The 24689-nt window shown below is 41.3% G+C and overlaps 1 protein-coding gene across 2 annotated transcripts in view; it reads right to left on the reverse strand.

The window, feature by feature from the left end:
* Nucleotides 1-24689, reverse strand: part of ca16b (carbonic anhydrase XVI b) — an 89023-nt gene that overhangs the window by 6581 nt on the left and 57753 nt on the right. The window contains exons 5-16 of one of the 2 annotated variants that reach the window (XM_076110997.1): nt 20432-20527; nt 18375-18441; nt 15934-16091; nt 14624-14816; nt 10739-10923; nt 8653-8761; nt 8498-8547; nt 7616-8357; nt 6655-6793; nt 4392-4430; nt 3391-3482; nt 1486-1577 (exon numbers count right to left, since the gene is read on the reverse strand). In XM_076110997.1, the coding sequence (XP_075967112.1) occupies nt 1486-1577; nt 3391-3482; nt 4392-4430; nt 6655-6793; nt 7616-8357; nt 8498-8547; nt 8653-8761; nt 10739-10923; nt 14624-14816; nt 15934-16091; nt 18375-18441; nt 20432-20527 (1962 nt within the window). The remainder of the gene's footprint in view (nt 1-1485; nt 1578-3390; nt 3483-4391; nt 4431-6654; nt 6794-7615; nt 8358-8497; nt 8548-8652; nt 8762-10738; nt 10924-14623; nt 14817-15933; nt 16092-18374; nt 18442-20431; nt 20528-24689) is intronic. The other variant, XM_076110998.1, reaches the window with a different exon arrangement.

A 24689-nucleotide genomic window follows, 5' to 3' on the forward strand; every position in this document is an offset into this window, starting at 1 on the left:
CCAGCAAGACAGCCCTCATCTCCTCTTCTTCACTACACTGCACCCATCCACCCCTAAAATCAAACAATCATTTTCCAACAGAGCTTCATTGCGATGCATTTGAAAATCATGCACACGTGCTTCACATCAAATGACCCCAATTAGAAGGAATCTTCTGGGGGCCTTGCTCCTTAACCTGGTTACACAGAGAATGTGTTCCCATCCAGTCAACCAGCAGACAGACCTTCTGTAATTAACCTCAGTCTCTCTTGATCTTTCTCTCTGTCTCTTTCACAACCATCTGCTCCAAAGTAGTAACCCTGCACACAAACGCATGCATAAAATAATCTCCAACCACTGTTCAGAACGAGGCCCACTCGCAGACAATGTGTTCATAGTAGAGGGAGAGATGAACAGCGCTGTGTGGTCAATCAGTACTTACTGAACCACAGAAAATTGTATGGTGCTTTCACACCGAACACGTTTGGTTCAGTTCAAACTAATATGTGCACCTGCCCGTTCGGTTCGTTAGAGGTCCAGTGTGTAGGATTAAGGGGTGTCAAGTAGCGGATATGGATTAAATTAGCCATGACTATGTACCGTATAATCACCTGAGACTAAGAATCGGTGTGTTTTCGTTGCACCGCCATGTTTCTACAGTAGCCCAGAACAGACAAACCAAACACTCGCTCCAGACAGGGTCTTTCATGTTTTCACATTACCTGAAGGTCACCATAGCTCTGTGACATGCTATATCTTATTCTTATTACAGTTTCAAATCTTATTTTTTCAGTTTCAAATCTTTTTTTCAGTTTCAGATTGTATATTTTTTAGTTTCAGACTTTTGACCTTGATCTGGCGTGGGGGGTGGGGGTGGGGGGGGTGTGTGGCATCAACTGAGAGGGGCGTGTAATCATGAGTGACAGCATAACAAAGAAGGCTGAGGACCTTCCTCAACCACATTAAAATAAGATCTGAATCTGAAAATATTAAATATGCAACTGAAAAATATAAGACCTCAAATATCAAAATATATATGAAAATGAAAAATGAAAATAAATATTGTATTCAAAACAATTCCAGAACTGAAATTTTTTTGTTATATTTAACAAAAAAAACTTTTTCTTCACTCATTTTTAGTTCAAACCATCACTACTGGCCTGGATTCAGCTCCATAATAGTTCATTTTAGATGATTAAATCATCTGCTGATTGTGAACTGTGAAGAAAGCTACCCAGCCACTAAAGATTGAGTGAGATGCATGATACATTATTTATGACAATGCTCATTGTCAATTGTTTCTGTATGAGCTCTTTGAGACCCCCGAGAACATAAATGAACACCTACGGTGCAGTCAAGTGCTGCAAGACTTAATATACTGTCTATTTCTTTTGCTTTGTACGGACCAACGGAACCGAACTCCAATGTAAAACCACCATTAGCTGTATAAGAAAGGTTAACAATGCATCAAAACAAATAATTATTGGAGTGGGGTTGAAAGTATACCTCAAAGTCCTCAGAAAAACCTTGCAGGTTGTTCTTGTAGAGCTCCATGATGTGTTTAATAAACTGCTTAACGGGGATGGCGTCCATGTCGTCTGCAGAACAAACAGAACAGTTAGCAAAGTACCCATTACTGTGTGTGTGTGTGTGTGTGTGTGTGTGTGTGTGTGTGTGTGTGTGTGTGTGTGTGGTTCGTAGTGCATTACTAGGCTTTGTTTCTAGCCACCATCTATTCCGAGAATGTGTGTACACACGTGAATGTGTTTGCAATACTTGGTAACCGATGTGATGATCTTTTTTTTATTATTGCAACCAGGCAAAAATGTAAAAATTCAATTCAAAAGAAAAGATAATAAAAAAAAGATGTCTGTGGTGTTTTAACTGACTGACCTCTATCACAAATATTGAGATTTGGTATTTTGAGCATTTATAGGCGGGAGCATCTGTCTCATCTGAGTCAAATCAGCCCCAAATCACACACGAGGGTTCTTTGACAAGGCTGGTCACCATCACATTGGGACAATAGAACAGGGGACCCAGCTGTCATTGCTGCCGATACTGGCAAATGTCTTAACTAATACACCCTTGCAGCTGGGGCTCTTGCTTGCCTCAGTGGTTACAGCGTAAAGGTGAAGTCTGGATTGTTAATCTGGTCATTTATCAAAATGCCCTCTCTATTAGTGTCAAGAGTCACTTATCAGGCTAACCAGTTCCCTCTGAATGGTTCTGGTTGAGATGTGGCTTTAGGGGCTACAAATTGAAATGAAGTAAGGCTGATTAGGCTCAATTTTTCTTGACGGGATATTAAACTGTACAGAGATATGTTCGCATGTATTCTTGCATGTCCCATAGTGCTATGTGCAGTAGAGATGCTTTTACCAGCGGAGCCATTCTGTCATTTTGCCCTTAAAACTATATTTCTACAAATATCCATGAAGATAAGTGATGCAAATTCTGAGCCCGTGAAGCCACTCTTCTATGAAATTAATGTTCTTGCACATTTTCAACTTCAATCAAGCACATGGGCAGTCATGCAGAACATATGTGCTGTAAGAAAAATTGCCATAGTTTCGATGTCTGAAAGCAGACAGAAAGAAAAGGGAAAGAATAAAGAAAGGCACAAAGAATGAAAAAGACAAGCAATAAAAGCCTAATGAATGTGGAGTCAATACTGGCATCAACTGCGCTCTTTAACTGTGATATCACAGCCTGGAAATGTCCCCGAGCTGTGAAAGTCGTAAAGTCTAATATCGACTAGCTGCCACTGCACTGCTGCCTGGGACATTAAACGCAACTTAAAGCCAGTTATACGATTCCTGCAGAGGTGCTCTCAGAGTCATTTCACATGTAAATGAACAGAAACTGTGCAAGACATCAAGGTAATAGAGAAAACCATTTGAAAACAGTTCATGGCGGTTTGTGGATATGTCCTTTACCAACAACCATACATCACTTCAAGTAAATCAACATTACTTTTACAGTTTTTGGACTCAGTTTCAGTCTTACAACTTTTTTTTGAAAAAATAACTAATAATAATAATCTTTTTTTGTCCATGTACACCCACAGTCCTGTCAAATGAAACTTACGTAAACTGACTTTCTCAAATTTGCATCCATTAGTTTAAGCTTACTATTTCATCTGTTTATTTATTCCAGCCCTTTTAGCTAGCTGGTTTAAACATCTATCCATTACTTTCAACAAACTTGTTTTTACTATTCATACGAGGATGCATTCTGATGTATTCCAGTTGTAATCTCTATTTGCTCCAATTTCTTCAGCTATTACATAATCTGCAAAGCAACTGCAGTATACCCCCTGGAGGACACAAGTACCACACAGGTACTATATAATACAAGTACCATTGGTTGGGAATCACTGATCAATATAATGACAGAAATACGGCTTACCTGGTATAGGGATGATTGGTATATTCTCATTGGCCACCACCCGTGGAGAGCTGCTTTCCTCCACATAGAAGTGAGCTGTTTGGAAAAATCTCCTACAGGGACACAGAGAGAGGAACACTGATATGCCACAGTAAAGTCTATTAGGGAGTCCTTATCACATTGTTTTCAGAGCCTGGTCTGTCAACAACATCATCTACAAGTTGAATACTGTAGAATGACACGGTCGGGACCGGCGGGAAACGGCTAATGAAAACCCCAGAGTGAGTGGGACACAGCTGATCGCACACAGAGCAGCTCCTGGAAACAGTCTGAGCCGACTACGGGGGGAAAGGTAAACAACTTACAGCGACACAGTACAGCGGCAAATTTTAACTCTTTACTCAAACTGAAGACAACTTTTCCAAACACAGACTCTCTCTTCAGGTCAACATACACCTCTTTCAAGAAATCCCACTCCACTCGAGGACAGCAAAATCAACTCCAAGTCAATTTTCTGGAGAAAATGTGCGTGATTGCTGCCAGCAGATGCTGCTCAATGTGACCAGGTGAAACTTTTGACATCCGTTACTTATCCATGGGGGTAATTCCTCTTGTTTCGAAAGACAAAATGTCTGTGCCGCTTCTTGCATATTCCCTTTCCAATTTTACACAGTTCACAGACTGAAAAAGTGTAAAACGTGTCATATCAATGCTGAATGCAGATAGGCTGAAGTCAGCCATGCTTTTTAGAGAATATCTAACTTAACTGGCTAAAACATTCCACATTGAAGATGTCCTTCCTCAATTAAGCACAAAAAAATAAATAAAAATTCTTTAATAATTAGTGAGATGTTGTCTAAATAGTATAAATAAATAAGAAAGCTCCTGAAAAACAGACCGTCTGTAAGTGATGCATTTTAAGGTCCTGAACTTGCACAGCCTCCTCCCCCCCCCCTTTATTCACACACAATGAATACATTGTACATACATTGTACACGACTCTTTCCCAGGTTTAATCCTACCTGTACTTGATGCAGAGGAGGGAGCAGATGCTTGTCATTCTTCAAGAGGTGTAAAGCAATGCATAGAGAGAAAAATATAAAAATGGCTGCACTGTATTTAAAAGATATAGAAAGAGAGAGAGAAAGAGAGAAAGACTGAGAGGGGAGGGTGAAAAACAGAAAGGGAGGAGAGCCCCCCATCCGGCTTGCGTCACAGCCTCCCAATCCAATGGCCCCCTGTGGGTGCAGATGTGGTGCGGCTAACAGTCGACACCCCCTCTCCGATTCTCTTCCATGATCTCAAAGGAACAATTTGCTTTGGGGGAACGCGACTGGGATGAAATAGGCTTTCTGAATAGATGTCAGTGGAGAGATGCATCCCATTCAACACCGGTGTCAGCAGCACTGAGTCACCAACACAAAATGGGATTTGTTTTTCTCAGATGAACATCTGGAGGTTTTCAACAAACACCTCAAGCCTCTGAGGCTTCCAGATGTGCACTGTAAGGCCAGCAATTAATTCCATTGTAGACATAACCTAAGACTAACTGTGAAAAGGAACAAGCTAAAAATAAGACATTCATCTTCAAAAGATGGTCAACGGATCACATTTTGAACAAAGAAATTTAGACAAAATGGATTGTGGTATTAAGTTGTTAGTGACCAAAACATCTGGCTTTAATAGCTGCACGGTCCCCAAGAGAGGCTACACAGAGGAGAGTGAAGAGTGTGAATGTGTTGATTTCATCTGTCACCATGGTCTTTTCCCCAGAGGAAGCAGGCATTGTCTGTGAACTGTCAAGAGTTGTCACAATAACAGCTGTGATGGGCATTTCTAATCTCAAAGCTGCCCCTGCTCTTCTACTCAAATACCACGACTCTCAGTAATCTATATCCACTGACTGAGTCGGCTACAGTCGTCCTGTTTTCCACGGTCTGTTTTTGAACACCTCTATGGAGCTGATAACCAGGCTGTTATTTATACCACGCTCCTATATTATCTGACACCACAACATGCGACAGTAAGGTTTTGTTGGCCCATATCATTTGCTGCAGTGATCTCACACTTAGAAAACTGTCATTGTAGAAATAATTCATGAAATGCATCTAACACATTTCACGAATAAATAAATCTCAGGCTGTAAATAAAGAAAATGCCCCCCAACTAGAAACAGACCCTTTGTAGGCAGTAAATATGCATGAGACCAGCTGAGGATATGGCCCATAGTGCTATTTGTAACTCATCAACCATCCCACATGTGCCAATGGCCTGGTAGATGTAATTACTGGGGCTCCAATAGCAATGCTGGAAATTAGCCCAGCAGATGAAGACACAGCTGGGACCCCTGCTGGCTCTGCCAGGCCCTTCAGGTCTCCTGACCCCTCTCACCCAGGTGGGTGATGGGCCTGATGTACGACACCAAGGCATGAAAGCAGTCTCGCTACCAGACTGTTTGAGATTGATGCGCACTCATGCATGCATGTGCATAGAACAGACACATCCAAACTAGACGGGTCTTAAAGTGGAGCAGACTGACTGGAAGATCCAGACACGCATGCAGGCTTGTCACTTAACCTGACATGTGAGATTCATGGGAGGGGTCAGTGTGGGTTATAGGGCAGCTAGTTTTTAATACCACTGAGGGAGGCATCAGTGACACCCTTAGCAAGATGAGACATTTTTGTATGTATGAGCACTTCATGTAATGACAGAGCACATGTGACGCCTATTTAAACATCTTTACACTGGTTACCCGTTAGTATTTGTATTGGTTCTTTTTCACTACATGGGCTTGCACCAGAAATGCTTTCAGTTTATGAACCTGTAAGGCCCCTCAGATCCTCTGGTTTCTATCTTTAAGCTGTTCCACAAAGCAGAAAAATATATTTGATGATGCTGCTTTTAGTCACTTTATTTATTGGTTTATTTGATAAGGGACAGAGCACATTAATAAAAACACTGCTGTAAATGAGTTAGCCAAGAGGCTATTTTTCATCTGTTGTCCCACTATGCTCCAAACTGTTGAAAGAGCTTTCAGGAGAATTAAGAGAACCTGAAAATATCAATATTTTTAAACAGAAACTAAAACTTTTATGGTTTTTGTTATTATTGCTCATTCGTCTCTTCATCTTCTCTCCATTTTCGTCTCGTCAATCATTTGTGAAGCACTTTGAGTTGATTTGTTTGAAAGGTGCTATAGAAATAAAACTTGATTGATTTTACGGTTCTACCAAACTTTAAGACCTACAACGTCCCATCTGGAATGAGATACACTGAACTCACCTCCAGTAGACCATCACTATCAGCAGCATTATGAGGCACAGCAGAGTGAGAGCAGACACCACAACCAAGGGGACGATCCACACCATCCTGCCCATACCCGGGTGAGGGGTTCGGGTCACGTTGGACAAGATGGTCCCGTCTGGAATGTAATACAGGCACATAAATACATGTCTAAAAATAAATATTTGACTGAATTACAGCAGCTCATTTGCCAACTTTAAAGTGCCTATGTGCAGGATCTCTATTAAATTATAGCATGTTTGAAATTAGGTAAGATTCTGTGTTGTTTTTAGTCCTTTATTCTGTATCTCCAGGTCAGATCCATGAACGGAGTCTGCCAAAGTGTCTTTTTTGAAGCTACCACTGGGAGTAGTCAGAAATGTTTTAATTCTTCTCATAGGGGCTTTAATTTTCACCATACTTCATTATATATCGAATGTCAACCTGAGCCTGGTCTGAGCTTAATATTAATACAAAATAAACCTATGATGAATAATAAACCCATCGGTCTATCATGTTAAATCCCACTAACATTATCACTGACATCTAATATTGTGAGGGTACAACATCTGGCAAAAACAATCTTGAGAATGCTCTCTCTCTCGAAGCAAACTCTTTCAAAATATGCTGAAAGGGATTCCTGGAGGCAGAATCCCCGATGGCAGATGGTTTATTCCTGCCTTCAGGCCTCTTTGTTGTAGTGACACAAAAGCCTGGAGCTTTATCTTTGACTAAAATGGTAACCAGTGCAGTCACTGTCTTAAATCAATGTATTTGTTATGCTACATCGGGCTCCATAACCTTTGGTAGTGATTACAGATTTCTGCTTTGGGGAGAGGCCTTTCCTCGTATGATAGCTGATAACAAGGAGAAGAGCCTTGCAGCAAATTCAAAAGGAGGATGTGTCTGATTGGGAAGCTACAGCAAGTCATATTGTGTCATATCTGTGAGGTCTGCTCACCGGTGTGGACGGAGAAAGGCCAGAGACTCTTGCCATCACTACTAATCTTTGGAGACAGTGTGGAGCTGTGGGGAATCTGCATCTCGGCAGTGTCATTACGAGGCTCCGCAGTGGAGAATGCATTTACATCTGTGGGATTCTTCTCTACGTTGACCAACTGATCGCCACCAGTGCTTGAGGGTACCGTGGTGCCTTTGACTGTAGGCTTCCCTTCTCCTTTCTCTTTGGCTGTGGATGCGGGGGTGGGGATTAAAGGCTCTTTGACCACAGTGCTGTTGGCTTGCTTTTCCTCATTATCAGGTGCAGTCTTGTTCTTTCTCTTCTTCTCATCCTCTCCCTCCTCCTGCTCTCCTTCTCTCTCCCCCTCCTTCTCCTCGTCATCCTCATGTGCAGCCTGCTTCTCCTCAGACGGAGTGTCTGTCTCGGAGCCCTGGGGCGCTGCCTGCTCGGTGCTGGACTTTGCAGGCGGGATGGATGGACGGGTGGGATTCTGCGTGGCTCGGGGTGCTTTTGTGGGCCAAACAGAGCTGGGCAAAGAAGAGATGACCCCTCCGCCCACGCCCAAGCCTGCCAGCAAGGTGCTCGTCACCACTGATGCCACTGTGGCCTGGCTGCCACTAGAGGAGGGGCCCATCCCCGTTGCCATAGAGACAATGGAGAAGTGGATGCCAGAGGACGTCCAAGTGGAGGAACCAGAGCTGATGGGAGCCATGTCTGCCGAGGACGCTGGAGAAATTGTGGGCTGACAGATAAAGGCAGAGAAAAAGTGGTTATCCAACAGAACCACACGAATGTTCATCATTGCCTTTTATGCCTCCTGGCATGCAGATTGTTACTAACATACAAAAACACATTTTCACTGCCACCTTCTGGTCAACTCACCATCCCAGTCTTCACAATACGAGACCCTTCAAATATTCTTGTTGTATTAGCTGGAAAACAAAAGCAAGCACTTAAAAATACATTTCATGCGTCAAAATGAGTTCTTCTTCAAGAATAACTAATGACTCGATGGCTGGAGGGTTTTGACCAGGTACCTCTGAAGAGCAGAGTTTGACTGAAATCACTGCGCAGGTCATGATGACACACTGCCTGCACTCTGAACAGGTACAGGACGTCAGGGGACACATTAGTGATGACGGCTTTCTGCAAAATAAAAGATGCACATACGTATACACTTAAGACCACTTGCAAACATGTTGTAAATAACGTTTAAATGGGTAAATGAAAAATGTCAAACTGCGGATGCTGTTAATTTATACTGGCCACGTTGAAAACATACAATGCCAAGCCACTGTTCTGTCAGTGTATGACCAACGAGTTCGATGCAGTTTAAAACCTAATTTCCTGCCAAAAGTAATTGTGTGGTGCACTTTGCAGATGGCTTTACTTATGCCCATCTATGCCCATAGGCCCATCCTCAGTGTATCTGTATGCAAGTTGCATTTTGGACCACAAATTGCATCTTGAAAACAGCTTTTTACTGTCAAACTGTAACACACCATCCTACGCAGTGAAGGTTAAACATCCAAGTAAAGTAAGCCAAACACATTAATGGGTGGAAGGGGTTATTAGCTAATGCATTAGCTAGTTTCTAAACATTAGAAGGAAGGGAGGAGGAAATACGTGCAAAGGTTTACATCTATCCCTTTACGTCCCACCTCCTTTGTGCAGTTGCTCCAATAAACCAGTAGTAGTCAATAGTGCAGCAACGTTGCATGATCCCTCACCGGCTTCCCACAAATGACAATGACAACTGTGTTTACTGAAACGCATGCTGGAGGTAGTACTGCCACAAGGGAACTGATCCCAAGTCTCTGAACCAGTGGGCGAGTGTTTTGCCCCTGCACTGTTTATGTCTAAAGAGTTAGTCATGCAGACTGTCAAGACAGCTGGGGGTCAGTGGGCTTTAAAAGAGATGCACAGCTGGGTGTTGGATTCCCTCAAATGGAAGGATATGTGACCGGGGAGAAAAATATGTAGTGTGGAAAAAGAACAGCCCTGTAGGTGTAACCTCCAGCAGGGGGGAGGATATATTTCTGTGGAGACAGTGAATGTTGTCTTGGAGGGATACAGGAAGGAATGATGTGGTAGCTCAATGTTTAAGGCACACAAGCAGAATTGTGTGATCACTGGTGTCAAAAACTTCACTGAGATCTAAAGGACTACACGAGGACAGTTGCCTGCGTTGGTTGCTAAAAGATGACGGTTTGTCTTCAAAAAGCTGCTTCCAATGCTTGAAAACAGAATGGATTTATTAAAATGTTCAAAATGTTAAAAAATGATAATAAAAAAAACACTTTGGGGTTGCACAATATGGATTTTTTTCCCCAGTCATTACCAATAATTACCTACTTCTCATCGCCAATACCGATAGCACAAACGACAATTTCCCATTTGCGTTTTAGAAAACAAAATCATAACCTTTAGTTAATGCACACGTGAGGGTAAGAAATGCTAAGATGTAGTGAGCAAAGATGGATGATTTGATGTTCCATAGTTCTGACCTAATCAAATCTAACTGGCATCACTATTGCTAATGCAACAAAAACAAAGAATAGCTCTGTTTCATCAACTATTTGCTCCTGTAAACTAGATTGTTTTGTAGTGTATTGATCAGATAATGATATCAATTTACCATTATCTGCCAATAGTTTATGCACCCCATATATATCCCTACAATATTTGGTTTGTATTGCTGTGTCTGATATATTTTGCTCTACATTATCTCTGAGCCTATACTGACAGGAAATGAATAAATGGAAAATGCATAAAGTGAAACGAGGAGGCCACAGGCACATTTGCCAACACATTACATATATATCAGTTAAACTTGTCAATGTGTGCGACGGTCCTGCGTGTCTATTTTCAGACAGGTGAGTGACAGGGGATTGTCTGGTCCCTTCATATCAAGCAACAGCCGAGCGCAGAGTTCATCACAACCTGTCACCTCCTATACACACTGTCACTGATCCAGCCACCCTCTGATCCGGCCGGATACATCAGAGGCTCTGCAAACCAATCAGAGCTGTTTAAACTATATCCATGACGACAAGTCTGAGAAACGGCTTTGGTATGGTAGGGGCAGTTGTTAGTGGCAGCTGATAATACAATCATACACACCATGCTCTGGTCCCCAGTCTTGGTGAAGGTCTTTTCGTCAGCAACATCCCGTTTCACCCAGCCGTAGGAGACCATGTAGCTGGTGATGGGTGGGTGGTAAACGGCCAGAGGGCGCTCCCAGCTCACCATCAGTGCTGTCTGGTTCAGCGGCTTGATCTTCATGCTCACTGGCGCACTGCTACACACTGAAAGACCAGAGAGTAAAGGGGAGTAAGATTTTTTTTTTTTAAAACAGCATGAAAAGAAAAATAAATAATAATGTCACTTTTTCACTGTGTGATTGCAACCGAGTGAAAATGAAAGGCTATGTAGGGAGGACTGCTTGACCACATGTGTTTATGTTTGTTGGCAGAAGGCACGTTGCCTTTTAACAAGCCTATCATTACTGTCTGCTGCTGACCGGACTCAAAGCCATTTCTACTTGAGGAAACCTCAAGGTGCAAGATAATACAGTAACTCAATAACAAGCAACACTCCTGGAGGCTTGACTTGGTGGCAGTGCAGATTGTCACTCTGGACGTCGTTTTCATGCCACATCACTGCAAGATATTCCAGGTTGAATACCAAACAGCTGGGTGTGGTGCTAAACATGTGGTAAAGATAATACCGCAATTTCCTGCCTAGACGTAATTTTGCAGGTTGCTGTCCGTGCAACATTAAACAGGAGACTGAAATGAGGAGGATGAAAGCCCGTAAGTCAGCCTCAAGGTGGCAGTGTAGGCTGCAGCACGGATATTTACACTGGGATCAGTCAGTATGAGTGAAGGACAATCTGGACATGCTTCTTAGCACATCAGGGCAACAACAATCAAGAACCAGTGTCAGCTGATTAAGTGCACAAAGGGTTTCTATCAAAATTTAAATTGTCACGTCAGTTCTCCATTAACAAAGTGACGCTATGGTGCAAATTATGCACCATGATATGTGAAAGGAAGACAGGGTGGGAGGAAATCAGACACAGGAACACAGGGGCGAAAAAAACTACACAATAGCAAGAATATCTCGGGGTGTTGATTAGGTGTGACAGGTGTGAAATGCATTATAACCCGTCAGATGTTTGTTGTCAATTGCAGTAGCTTTAAAGCAGCCTGTTTAATAACTGCTGAAGACATCGTGATGGTTTTACTGCCTGCATCATTACCGTCACGTCAGCCATCATCCTAGTCACACTGAAAGCAACAGCAGCTGTAGCTCTACACTCCTATTTGGCAACTTGAAAGACAACACAGTTGTGATTATTATTTTTGTTAAAAATTCTAAGTTTGTTGAAAGGGCTATATAGGATTTTTTTTTTTGCAGATGGCAATGAAATAACACTCACAATAATGAATTGTTGTGAATCGGGATTATGAACTATTATGAAAAAGAAACCGTATTTATCCTTCATTGATGGAGGGGGCCCTACGATTTATTTAATTGTTTGTTTATCACAAAAAATGATAGTTACTTCACGTCCTATCTGTGATGCAATAAATTAATTGATTTCTGAAAATAATGTCAGGTAAAGTGATTTGAGTATGTTTAAGTACCATTTTAAGAGTGTAAAGCATATTTTTGATGATTGCTGGGATAACATCGTGAATCGAAATTAATTCGGCCATGATCGTCGCGACATGAAATTTTCATATCATCCAAGTTTGTTCACTGTAATTGGGGCAACTTTGTGGTTTACTGATGAGAAATCATGATGTCTCTGTATTAATTATAAACTTCATTGATCTGAGATAGTTGTTCATTTTATGAAAACCTTTTAATACAACGGCAGATTGCCAGCGGAATTAACAAGTGCTCATCTAAATCGTTTTCAAAATTTGTATGCAAAAGGTTTTTTGTCACTTTATCTCAAGTTCAACAAAAAAAAAAAAATCACTGGCACAATTATTCATCATGCTAGAGCCTCTAGTAAAAATCCTAACACTTTTCTGTGAATAGATGTATTGTAACGTCCCAAAATCAGCCTCACAGTGGTTTCACCTCAGTCTGCTACACCACTCAAGAGCAGAGCACGCATTTCTCTCCTGGCAGATTCAACCATAAAGGGGATGAATTGAAAGTTGTAAACAAACAGCAGTTCCACTGCTTCTCTCCTCTCAAGGCTATACCATTTGTTTTAAGGAGGCTTTGTATAGTCATTGGAAGAAAAGGGAAAACAACAATGTCATGGAAAACACAAATAATGCTGATTTTGACATAAGAACTGTATTTTCTGAACTTTGCAGTCAAGGTAGGCATGTCATCTGAGGGCTAAATACCAACACCGCAACTACAGTACTTATTTCATTATAACATACGACTGTTGCTATAGCTAACGTCAGTCTCAACACTGACTAACAGCATTACCACATAGGACATGTTAATAATGTCCTTAGTAGACTGAGAAATAATAAACTTGATTCATTGCTTCCATGTCAAACATTCTTTGGTTCCAGTAGCAATTTGAGGATTTGCTGCTTTTATCTGTTTTATGTAATTGTGCGTTGACTGATTTTTCCCTATTGACTGACATATTAAAGCCCAAAATATGTATCAGCTAAACAAGAGAAGTGTAATTAATAATGAAAATGAAAGTTATTTGCAGCCCTATGGACCATATCATCATTAACCAAAACTAAAAAAAAAACAGAGGTACGCCAAAGGCTTGCATGCACAGGTTGATAGAGCTTGGTGTTACACATGCACATACACAGCATTAACACAATAAAGCAAATCGCTGTATTTATCTTGCCATTATTACTTGACAAACTAATTTGCAACATGTTTGTTGCATCAGAAGCTATACATCTCGAATGGCCAAACAACCTTCATGGCTGTAAAAGCCACAGGGATGGCATTCAGTCAATGTATGGCCCTGGCTCTCACAACATTTACAAGCAAAACCATGATTTCTTGTGCGCAGATGAATCCCCCCCCCCCCCCCCCCCCTTCCAACCTTGACAGATGTCACCCCTGAAGATAAGATACCGTTTACTCCCAGCGCCCCTCCGTTAAGTGTGAATTCTTACATTTCTATTTCATTGTGCTAAAATAGCACAATGAAATAGAAATGCGAGAGAGACACAAAGACAAAACAAGCAAGCGAGAAAAAAATGGAGAGACATTGGTCCACATTCATTCTGCCTACTGACATAATGCCACAAAAGCAATTTCACAACTTAATTTGTATGGGTCTATTTTAGCTGTGCCACATATTAATGATGATTGCTGATCGGCCTTGTGAGAGTGCTCCAACTTCATCAAAAGCATTCCCAATCAATTCTTCCCGCCAGACACCAACAAGACCACTTTAAAGCGCAGCAGCTTTTCTCATTAGTCTCCATAGTTCCTGTACTGTTCTGTTAACGCAAGCGCTGCAAGATGCCCACATAACAAAAAATACTCCAATCAATCCCTGCATGAGGTCTGTGCTTTGTATTAATATGTTCTTTAATATAAAAATGAGTTGCAACAACGGGAGAGTGATGATCCTGACAGGACAATCTTTATCTAAACATCTTGTGAAATTTGAACTAACCTGGTCAAAAATACCTGTTTGACCAGGGAGAAAATAGTGCTGGTAAATAGAGTTGTCTTTGTGGAATAGTATGGGAAATAATATGTAGTGAAATCTTAAATTTACACATAATGGAGATCTTGGGCTGGGCGATATGGCCAAAACCTTCTATCACGATAAAGGCCATTACATACATCGATCCCATCTAAAAGACGATAAATTATTATATGGAATTATCACCCTTACGATACTATCGAATGCCATTTAAAGAGTTTGGAGGGTGATGACTAACTAATAAAACAGCAAGTCATGATTGTAATTACAGGAGACCCTTGGGTTAAACCGTGGTGCAAACGGCAGGGAGAATGGGGTACAAAGCAGGAAACAGAGCTTACCTCTTGAAGCCTCAGTGCTGTGAGGGCTTCCCAAGACTTCCGTTAAGTCTTTCTGCCATGCATCTTTTACAGCCGACTTAAAGACTTTCCTATTGTCCAGGTCCTGCAGGGGTCGGAAGTTGTTCCTCAGGTACTCGACAGACTTGACGTGGTCTTGTTGCTCTGTTGTAAAGATGGAGTAAAAGGCCTCCAGCTAGATGGAAAGAAACAGAGAATAGCTACTGAACAAGTTAGTTATTTTTACTGTGTGTGTGCGTGTGTGTGGAATATAATATATCATGCAGGACTGCATTTGTAGCCACTTGACAGCAGCTGACTGTTCAAAACTGGAGCAGAGGATTTGCAAGAAACATTCACACCACAGGCACCAGCAGGCATAGACCTCAATCATCATCCTGGCTACCTACCGGGCTGTAACTTCTCAATGGGGCAAATTTGTGGCCATTGATTGCCATGAATGATCTCCTGCCGCGTGCTGTAATGACTACACATTACAGATACTGAGGAATCAATGTGTCCTATGCGTGCTTGGAGAAATAAATTACAGGTTCATAACAGACTATCTGTGAGCGTCACAAACATTGTGGCGGTGGTCAATATTCTTGCAGCAAAAGTCATTTCTGAACAAAAGATTTGTCCTCCTGCAAGTTAATAGAAATTCCACTGAGCCCTGCACATTTCTACAGCACAGAACGCTCTGGAGGATATTGTATGCAGCTGGGTAACCCAAGAATTGTATGTATAAAAGATGCAGCAACAGTGTATGGGATCAGCAAAAAGCATGGGGCATGATTTGGCATATATTACCTCTTAAAATCACTAAAAAACTGCTCTAAAAAAACTGCTCTAAAGCACATAGGTGCTTTAGGTGAATCCTGTAAAATACCACAATTTGCATCGAGCATATGTTAAACCTTTACTGCAATAATTAAAATGAATTTAAATGAATGAACATTGCAGCATTTGAACAACTTTAATAATGTGATAACCATCGGCAGCAGTATTCTATTTAAGACCCTATTGTCACTGTCTCAGACCAACATGATACGTGTATAAAGGTTATCTCACATTATCATTTAAATACAAGTAATTGGCACCCACTTCCTGCTTACTCATCCACTATATAGGCAGTTATGGTTTCATATGCAGAGGAGTTGGGGAGAAACGAAGGAAAAAGGGAAGATGGGATGCTTGTGCGTCGATACTGTGGGACAGCAAGTGATCCACTAAATGTGTGCAAATGGAGAATATAGCTGTCTGGGCATGTGTGTGTTTGTGTGTGTGTGTGTGTGTGTGTGGACTTAACGCACCTGTGAGTGGGACAGATACACAGGCCTGGAGAAGATGATCCACTCCACTACCTTGATGCAGGGTGGTGTGGTCAGAGAGCCGGTGTATCGGTAATAGCTGTCCAGTGACGCTGGCAGCAGATCCCTCAGGATGAACGACCTGAGGTTAGTTTCCTTTTCTGGGTAGGGAATGGGATCAAAAACACCACATTTTTACCACCCTCAAATGCTTTGCCAAAAACCCTGAATATCCTCAGTTGCATTTTAAATGGTTGTTTCATTTCATTCTCCCTGTGGCATTTTAACTGCTTTCCTGAAACCTCTACTAGTGGAATGGTGGTGACAGCAGTTGAAAGCCTCACCACTTGTTATCACTCTGGCCAGATCTCTGTACTCAGAGATCTCCCTTTGGTCCTCTTTAGAAAGGAGCAAAGGGAGGGGAGTCAGATAAAATGGCCTGCTCTGACAGCTGATCTGTGGCTGGGTGGTTTCCTGCTCCGTTACGTGGAACAACTGTCGCATGGGCCATGGGGATTAAGACAGATCCAAATGATTACCGGATCTGTTCCATCCTTCGTGATCAGAACCAGGCGACGCCATGTAAAAAAATAACAAGACAAAACAGCAGGAAGATCCCTTTATTCCCGTGCGTGAGCTATGCAAGTGGGCTTGTTTTTTTTATTGAATTATGACGTGAAAAACCCAAATAATTGTGAAATCCAATCTCTAACAGCTTATTAACTTATCTAAAAAAGCAGAGGCTTTGGGTGATAGAACTACTGAGGCACTGGATGCCTCGCCCCATGCCCCATCTGTACTCAAAGTCAAATTCAGTATTCACAGCCTTTCTTCTCCCCGTCTTCAGACAGTGTACGTGCCCTATCGCTCATGGGCCGCCGAGATGCTGATGGATGGATGACTGTGGGATAACGAGTTAGCGGAAAACCAACCACCCTAACAGGGGAGGAGGCGAGGAGCATTTAGCAGCCAGCAGGAAGCGAGTCCAAAAACCCCACACCCACACTGAGCTCTCTCTCATCTGGGAGATGAGAGATACTGTGGTGTTAGCACGAACATCTGTGAAGGGTTCAGACACTTTTAGAGGCTGATGGAGATTCATAAAAGAATCTAGTAAAACCAACATGTTCTGGCAACCTGTCTTTATCAAGGTTACAACAAAAGAGAAGTGGATCTGAAATACCTCTGTGGAATTAAAACCACGGGTGAAATGGCCTCCCAGCTGATAACGAGCCAATCAGAAAACAGGCCAATTTCCTTACAGCAATTACTTCAATGGAATTTTGAGTGCAGAAATTTCATTGAACAAAGCGACCCATTTTCTGAACCACGGGACAATTCACATGCTTTTTCAGAATCTCTAGTGGTCTCGCAGTGAGCTTTTTTACCCTCAGATGTGTGTCAGTTTCCCCGCCTACAATGCTCAACACAAGAGTCAAAACCTTACAAGCGCACAACACAAAACATCCATCTCCAGAAAGTACAGGGAGTGAAATCATAATTAGAAACAGTCCAACGAAGCCCAGCACCAGTTTGTGAAACCAGCACAGATACAGCGCAATTACTCTATGCTTCCATATATCCTCATCCATTTACGTGTCCTTGTCAGTGTATAGCTATGCTCACATACGGTTAAGACCGCCGTCAGCGGCAGGTTGTAAAACAAGCCATACGCGTCTGTGCAAACAGAGCTGCTGTGAACCCAGATGCTGTAAAGGATTACAAAATCATGTTATATCATCTGCTTATGGTCTGCATAAGTCATGCATGCAGCGCTGCAGCAGTAATTTAAGATAATAGGCCATGAAGACAACACAAGACCTTAACGATTTAAATGTGAACATGAGCCTCAGTAGGAGCCAAGGGCCACAATGTACACACGAGTCAGAATACAACGGAGTGCTGGCTGTCTAATTGAGGCTCAGATGTAATTAATAGCTCTTTCTCAGTAAGTGAGGCTCCTCAGAGGTCTCCCATTGTGCAGCTGCACAAGCGAGGGAGAGGCGGTATCTTGCAAATTTTGCATCCTTTTGAAGTTAAACTCTGCTCATATCTTGTGTTTAGACTCTAATTTGGAGTTTTAAAAAAAATGAAGACCAATGGTTACGCAGCTGAACGCAAGAGTATCAATCTCTGTTCTATGGAGAAACTGCAGGGGAGGAGCACAATGTCTGCACTGTCGTGAGGAATGTTCCTCTAGGATCAACCAGGTGGATTGTTCATGTTGATGTCCGTGAGTGATTGTATAAGGGATATCAAGGGATTGAATATCCCAAATACACTTGATACCCACAGTATTGTTTCATGTAGAAGAGATTTTGGGTTGGCAGACAAAATATATCAGTGGATAGTAAATAAATAAACAGCATATATATATATATATATACATACATACATACACACACACTCTTAGACATACATACACACACTTTCCCATTACTTACCATGATGCACTACTCCTTTTAATCCCTGGATGATAGGCTCTACAGCTGGATTGTCTTTTTGCCCCAGCTGCAGGAAATGTCCCGAGACAAAAGGATTACAAAAGGGATTACAAGACTCGAGGAATAATCTAACATAATGACTAAGGACAATCAATATGAACAAAATACAGCAGGACACAATGAGGACAACATCTCTACAATACAACATAATCTAGCAGCATCTAACTCCATCTTTTCTTTTTGTGAGGTCTGTGATGGGTTGTGTTTTTGGTGAGCGTTTGAAGGTTGATGTAACCGATGAATTGATTCAGTCCCCTGGTCATTTACAACACTGTTGTTTCTGCTGTTGTGCCAGATGGCTATATTGACATGTAGTTTTCATGACATTTACTGTTAAATAACTTGACTATCAATATTTAATGCTTCTTTGAGGAAAATGATTACATTTGTACCTGTAATGTTAGGGGAGGACTAACACCAGTGGAGATTCCCTCCTTTGCTATAAGGCCTACTATTAGTTCCTTCAAATGAGTGAACACAAGCAAATACTGTCCAGCTACGCATTCTGCAATATCCCAAATGTCCTACTTAAGAGACAGGAATGGACAAAACAGTATTGCGATGCGGGGACCAATCTTCCCTCGCTGAACATTAATTCAGGTCAGTCAGAGGAGAATAATTGTGTGCAACTGAATGCTGAATGTGGATAATATGCACACCTTAGAGGCCATTAATAGGCCTTTGGGGAGCAAAGGAAGAACTCTCCTCATTGATTAGAAATGGTAAATCTGAGCCAATGTGTGTGTGTGTGTGCTCGCTTAAAAACTCTCGCACTGTAAACTGCTATTCAGCGGGTTGTGTATGCGGGTGCTAATTGCAGTAAGCAATAGGGCTGTCAGGACCCAGCGGAGGCATTTAGGTTCTCGTACACACGCGGTTTATCAGTGTCTAAGAGTAGACCTACATTACAAACACCTGTGTCCCCATTCCAGCCTCCCTCTTCTTGAGAGCTGACCGCTGCCTACATGCTATTAAGCTGAAGGTTAGCCCACATTGATTGCCTGCCATCAATCGCATAGATATTGCTACTGCAAATTAAGAGTGGAACGTGAGCTGCTGGTGTATGCTTTTTCACGGTTCATAAATCTCTGAGGTGTTTTTACTGTTAACAGAAATTAGGACCATTCTTGTCCATTAAGAGCTTATGTGCGCAGCCCTTCAGGGGACAATTTGTTGCATCTCGGTAAGCAATCTGCAATGTGCCACAGAAAACAGAAAAATAATCAACTACAAAGTGAAGAGAAACTATGCATTCACAACACAGGTGCCAAAGACTATTTCTAATAAATATTTATCATTTTATACTGACCTCAAAAACATGTTCAGATCTTCATTATTGTCATAATTGGACTAATACAATTACAACCATCCCCCTTATATCATAATAGTCTCATTGAGTCCGTTTTCCAGCACATTTGACTCTTACTCTTATTTTCTTGGTATGATTTCCTATTTTCTTCTTATTTCTGTCATTTTATTTTCAATCCGCTGTTGATATATTTATTCACTCATCTCCTTGGTTTTGTAATCTATTTCTAACAGTTGGCAGCAAGCGTAGTTTGTGTAAATAAAGTCATCTAATAAGCCTGTAAAAAAGGATATTTTCCATGAAGGCACTTCTACCAGAAACTGAAAGCAGAGCCATTACAAAGGCTTCCCTGAAGAGTAGCGTAACTCCTCTGAGCAAACAAAGCCGGACGTTTTGACAAGACTGAGATTCTACAGCCATGCTAGCGACACAATGAGGCTGTACAGCAGTGCTTTGCTAACATACAGGGGACATTCTGGCATCTTGTTTACCTTAAAAGTAAAAAAGAAATCCCATTGTGAATCAATTAAATTCCATCTTAATAGGGGGCTCAGTTGAATATCACTTCCCTAGAACCATGCTGCTATTATGGATACAAACGGTCAAGTACACCGTTAGTACAAGTGCACTTGTCTCAGATCTTTTCAGATTACATTTGTCTTGACCTTCAGGCCTGGTCATACCTTACCTCAAAGAAGACGACCATGGCAGCAATGATGCGTCGCTCCTTGATGGCAGCACTAAGGCTGTCAAAGTCATCGGAATTGTAAAGGTAGATCTGCATCTGGGATGGGAAACAGAGCATAAACCGCTTGAGGAGTGGACAAGGAGAACCAACACTCCCCGTCATCAATCACTCGGGCACACTGCTGAGGAGCTGATGAAAAGCTGTTTTGAGGGGCATAAAAGAGGGTGTATTTATCACTCCCATAAATCTCCCATAATCTGTGTCATTCCTTTTTGTGTTCTGCCACTCTTGGGGGACGTTGGAGAAATACAGCATCCCATTCCTCAGGGCGAATGTCCTCACAGAGACAAGTTACGAGCTGAGAGGAAGAACTGCAGAATGGTGCTCTTTGCTCGTGGTGAGATCTAACAGAATTGTGTGCTTATAATCATCGCTTCCAATTACCGTATATCACCCGCAACATTGCTTCCGAGTTTAAAAAAAAGCTTAGGTGATGTGTGTATATAACGTGAAAACTACTTTACACCGAATACATCGGATACATGTCATGGCTCTGATGTCCAATAAGAAAGATATTTTCATTCCTTTCATTTTAAAGCATATTATGGGAGTGCTGATCAAAATCGGCAAATGATTCTAAAAGTAGCAATTGGAGCTGTCCATCATCTCACTGTCTGAAGCCTCTTTAAAATGAAAAACCCTTTCATGTCACTGAACCAAGTTAATTGGCAATAAAAAAAAGGTCCTCGATGTTGATTTAATTAAAGGGTATGCTTGCCTTTTTTCTTTTTTCAAAGAAAAATTACGATGGGGGGGAAACCCAGCCACAATTGGCTGTACATAAAACAGAGGCAAAAAGAATAAATAAATCCATTATTGCATATCAAAGGCCTAAAACAGGTACAAAATGTCTCAATCCAGATAATTGAAGTTAATACGTTTCCTTCAGAGTTCCTTTAACTGCAGCCTTTAATGGAACTAATTTGTTTTGCGAGAACTCCACAAGAAAGAGCTCCAGCTATTCATCACCCTTCAGATGTTATTAACTACATTACCCAATTAAGCTGGCCCCCCTTAGGCTTCATTTACTCGGTGACATTGGCTCACGTGACCGGCTCTTATTAAGAGCACAGTGGAAAACGTGATATTCAACTGTCAAACACTTTCATTGCAGCCAATAAAAAAAGAAATGTTCGTGAAAGCAATCTGAACCACTTGATTGCACACTTTGTTTCTCTGTATGTTTGCGAGCTCTGGCACAAAACGCCCTTCTTAGAGTAAACTTCATTCACATCGTGAGATATCGCCGGAAGTTGTTGATTTTTATCAGGACAGACAGGTGGTCGGACCAATTTTTAAGCTCTCTTCAATCATTCAGACACACTCATACACGTTTGTTTTGTCAGCACAAAAGTACCACACTGTTGAACAAAGAAATATGTAAAGAAAATCTGAAAATGGTGGTTACAGCTGGCGGTCTTTCGCCAGCTGTAACCAGAGGAAACTGAAAGACAAACAAAAGATTATTTGAGCTTTATAATTTACCTCCAGTCTGGTCTGTGGAGCAGACGTCCCACAAAGGGAGTGCAAATACAAGCTCTGAACGCTGCTCCGCATTCCCAAGTTCCATTTAAGCACAAACAGGTGAAAATCAAAGTCATGTTTGGCCTGATTTCCCAAGACAGCCAGATATTGAGGCAAGAGAAGCAAACTACAAGAAATAAGATTGTGTGCAGAGAGATCTTAGATTTATCACAGCAGCACACATGTATTCTTCTTTCCTCACTTTATAACAGTTCTACTGCAGTGTTTTTTTTTCACACCGTATAATTATCTCATGAACATCGACCTTATCCTTTCACTTGAGCATCTACTAAGTGCTACAGCATTCATTTACAAGAAGGATTATGTGTCACAAAATTTGTACAGTAAGTTACGGAACTAATACATGAAACTTGGTGTTTCACATTCAGATCACTGACAGAGAACTTCACGGAAAATGAAAAAAAGAGAGCACAAGAGAATAGGATTGTGTGTTAGTAAACAGATATAATGTAATTACAATCCATGTACGTACATTTAAAATCACACAAAGTGCTAAGAATGCACAAAGATTCACGACAACAGGGGTCACTAATAGGCGGAATACGGTCCGGATCCGGACCCAGATGCCGTTGTATCTGGACCCTGGACCTATATACCGAAATTATTACATTTTGACGGAGCGCTTCTATTTTAACCGGCACAGCTTTTCCAGATTTTACGGCACTCCTTCAGCGGTCTAGGAAACACACCGACCAATTACATGCGTTGTAAATCATATCATGTGATGCCACTCAGCCAATCAAGTATCTGTATCGAGTGAGATACACACAGACGGGAGAGACTGGACGAGAGGCCGGACAGTTGGACTAGTAAGTACTGGAATAGCTTAACCAGAGCCTTTAACCAAGAATGGACAGACTCATATCTTCAGTCTTCCTACGGGCAGTTAAAAAACCAGTATGCCTCATACGTTCAGAGGCCGTCACGATTATGAAAAGCGGCAATGTGAAGTGCCACTACGAAGCAAAGCACAAATCTTTTGAGCAAATGTACCCACTCAAATCCAAAATGAAGGCACAGAAGATAAACCCAAGAGCCCAATATGATCAGAATGCTAATACATGTATTCACTGTCCAACAATGATGTTAACAGAACGCAACAGGGCTGAAATAAATGACTTCATCTGTGGTTTCAACAACAATTCAATTGAACTTTCTTTCTTTTTATTTATATATATATATATATATATATATATATATATATATATATATATATATATATATATATATATATATATATATATATATATATATATATATATATATATATATATATGATCATATATTAAACATATCCATTGTGTTGATGATTTGTTGCTATGATGGCTGTTGCGAGTCAGACATCTATAAACATGCATCATTCTTTTGTCCTGTTATTGCTCCGGTGACCCTGAGAGCTTTAACACATGCAAATAGACAAAACAAGAAGATTGAAAAAAATAAAAAATAAAAAATAAAAAAAAACATTCATTGTGATTGCACCATTCAGATATGATTGCAGATATTTGCTTGCCTCTAGCGTTAGTCTTTCTAGCCAAACAATTCATCCTTCACTCGTTTTCCGACACCACTGATGGGGCTTCAGGAACGTATGCGCCACAAACCAGTCGCGTGTTCATCAGTTCTTAGTTCCATCACATTTACGTATGGTGTTTTCCGTGTTCTCTCCTTTTAGTATGTGTATGAAGCTCTCAGGGTCGCCATACCCACCGTCATTAGTCTTGCTTTCAGTGCTACTGGAGCCTTTCTCTTCCTGAAATGTACCGTACTGTACACCCACCACAACACTTCATACATCCGCAGTACTGTGTGTACCCTTCCGAGGTGTGATTTGTAACCCATGCATAATTAATCCAACTTTGGTGACACCCTAATACATTATTAGAAAATATATCCTTATGGTACCCTGAGGCAGAAAAAGAAATCCACTGTTTCATTTTTCATTGTGCTGTTAGAGCGAACAGGTGGTCCGTCTATCGATTTCCCCATTTCACTCCCATGAAAGAGACCGTGCTTAGATTAATGTCAAGCTCGTGAGCCAAAGGCCGAGCAGCCGTGGTTGTTGTTTTCTTTTTTTTACATGGCCATGTTACAAAGAGAGAGCAGCTCTATAATGCAGCTTTCTGCTTTTTTTGTACCCATGTGTGAACGACATGTGTTTTCAAGCTTCCAAGCAGGTGGAATACACATTTAGAGTCTTTTTTTCCTCAGACCATAACAATAAACGCTTTATGTGGCGTTTTATAAGTGACTCAGGGCTGAATGTGACTCATTTGAAGTGGAGAGATAATTAGACAGCAGATTGGAAAACAGTCTCTGTTTAGCAGAGACAAACAAGCGCTGGAGCTCAACCTCCAAGGTCATTCTGCTCAACTCTCGAAGAACAAAAGACATACCAAACAAAACAAAAGCCCACCTCTCTGCTGTGGAAGATCACCGGGTATGTCAAACACAAACATTTATGAACATAAAATGTTGCTGCGCATGTGGTGTCGGATGTTATAGAATATTAAATATATCAAACTCTGTCAAGGCATAAATATGAAAATGCTACATCTCACAGGATGAAGTTTAATGGCCAAAGGCTAGATCCCGCATAACCACGTTCCCTTCCAACCATTCATCATTTGATTTCCCTCCACCTTCTCATTCA

Source organism: Anarhichas minor, unplaced genomic scaffold (assembly GCF_050575085.1).
Source record: "Anarhichas minor isolate MPS153535 unplaced genomic scaffold, ASM5057508v1 ptg000043l, whole genome shotgun sequence".
Lineage (NCBI taxonomy): Eukaryota > Metazoa > Chordata > Actinopteri > Perciformes > Anarhichadidae > Anarhichas > Anarhichas minor.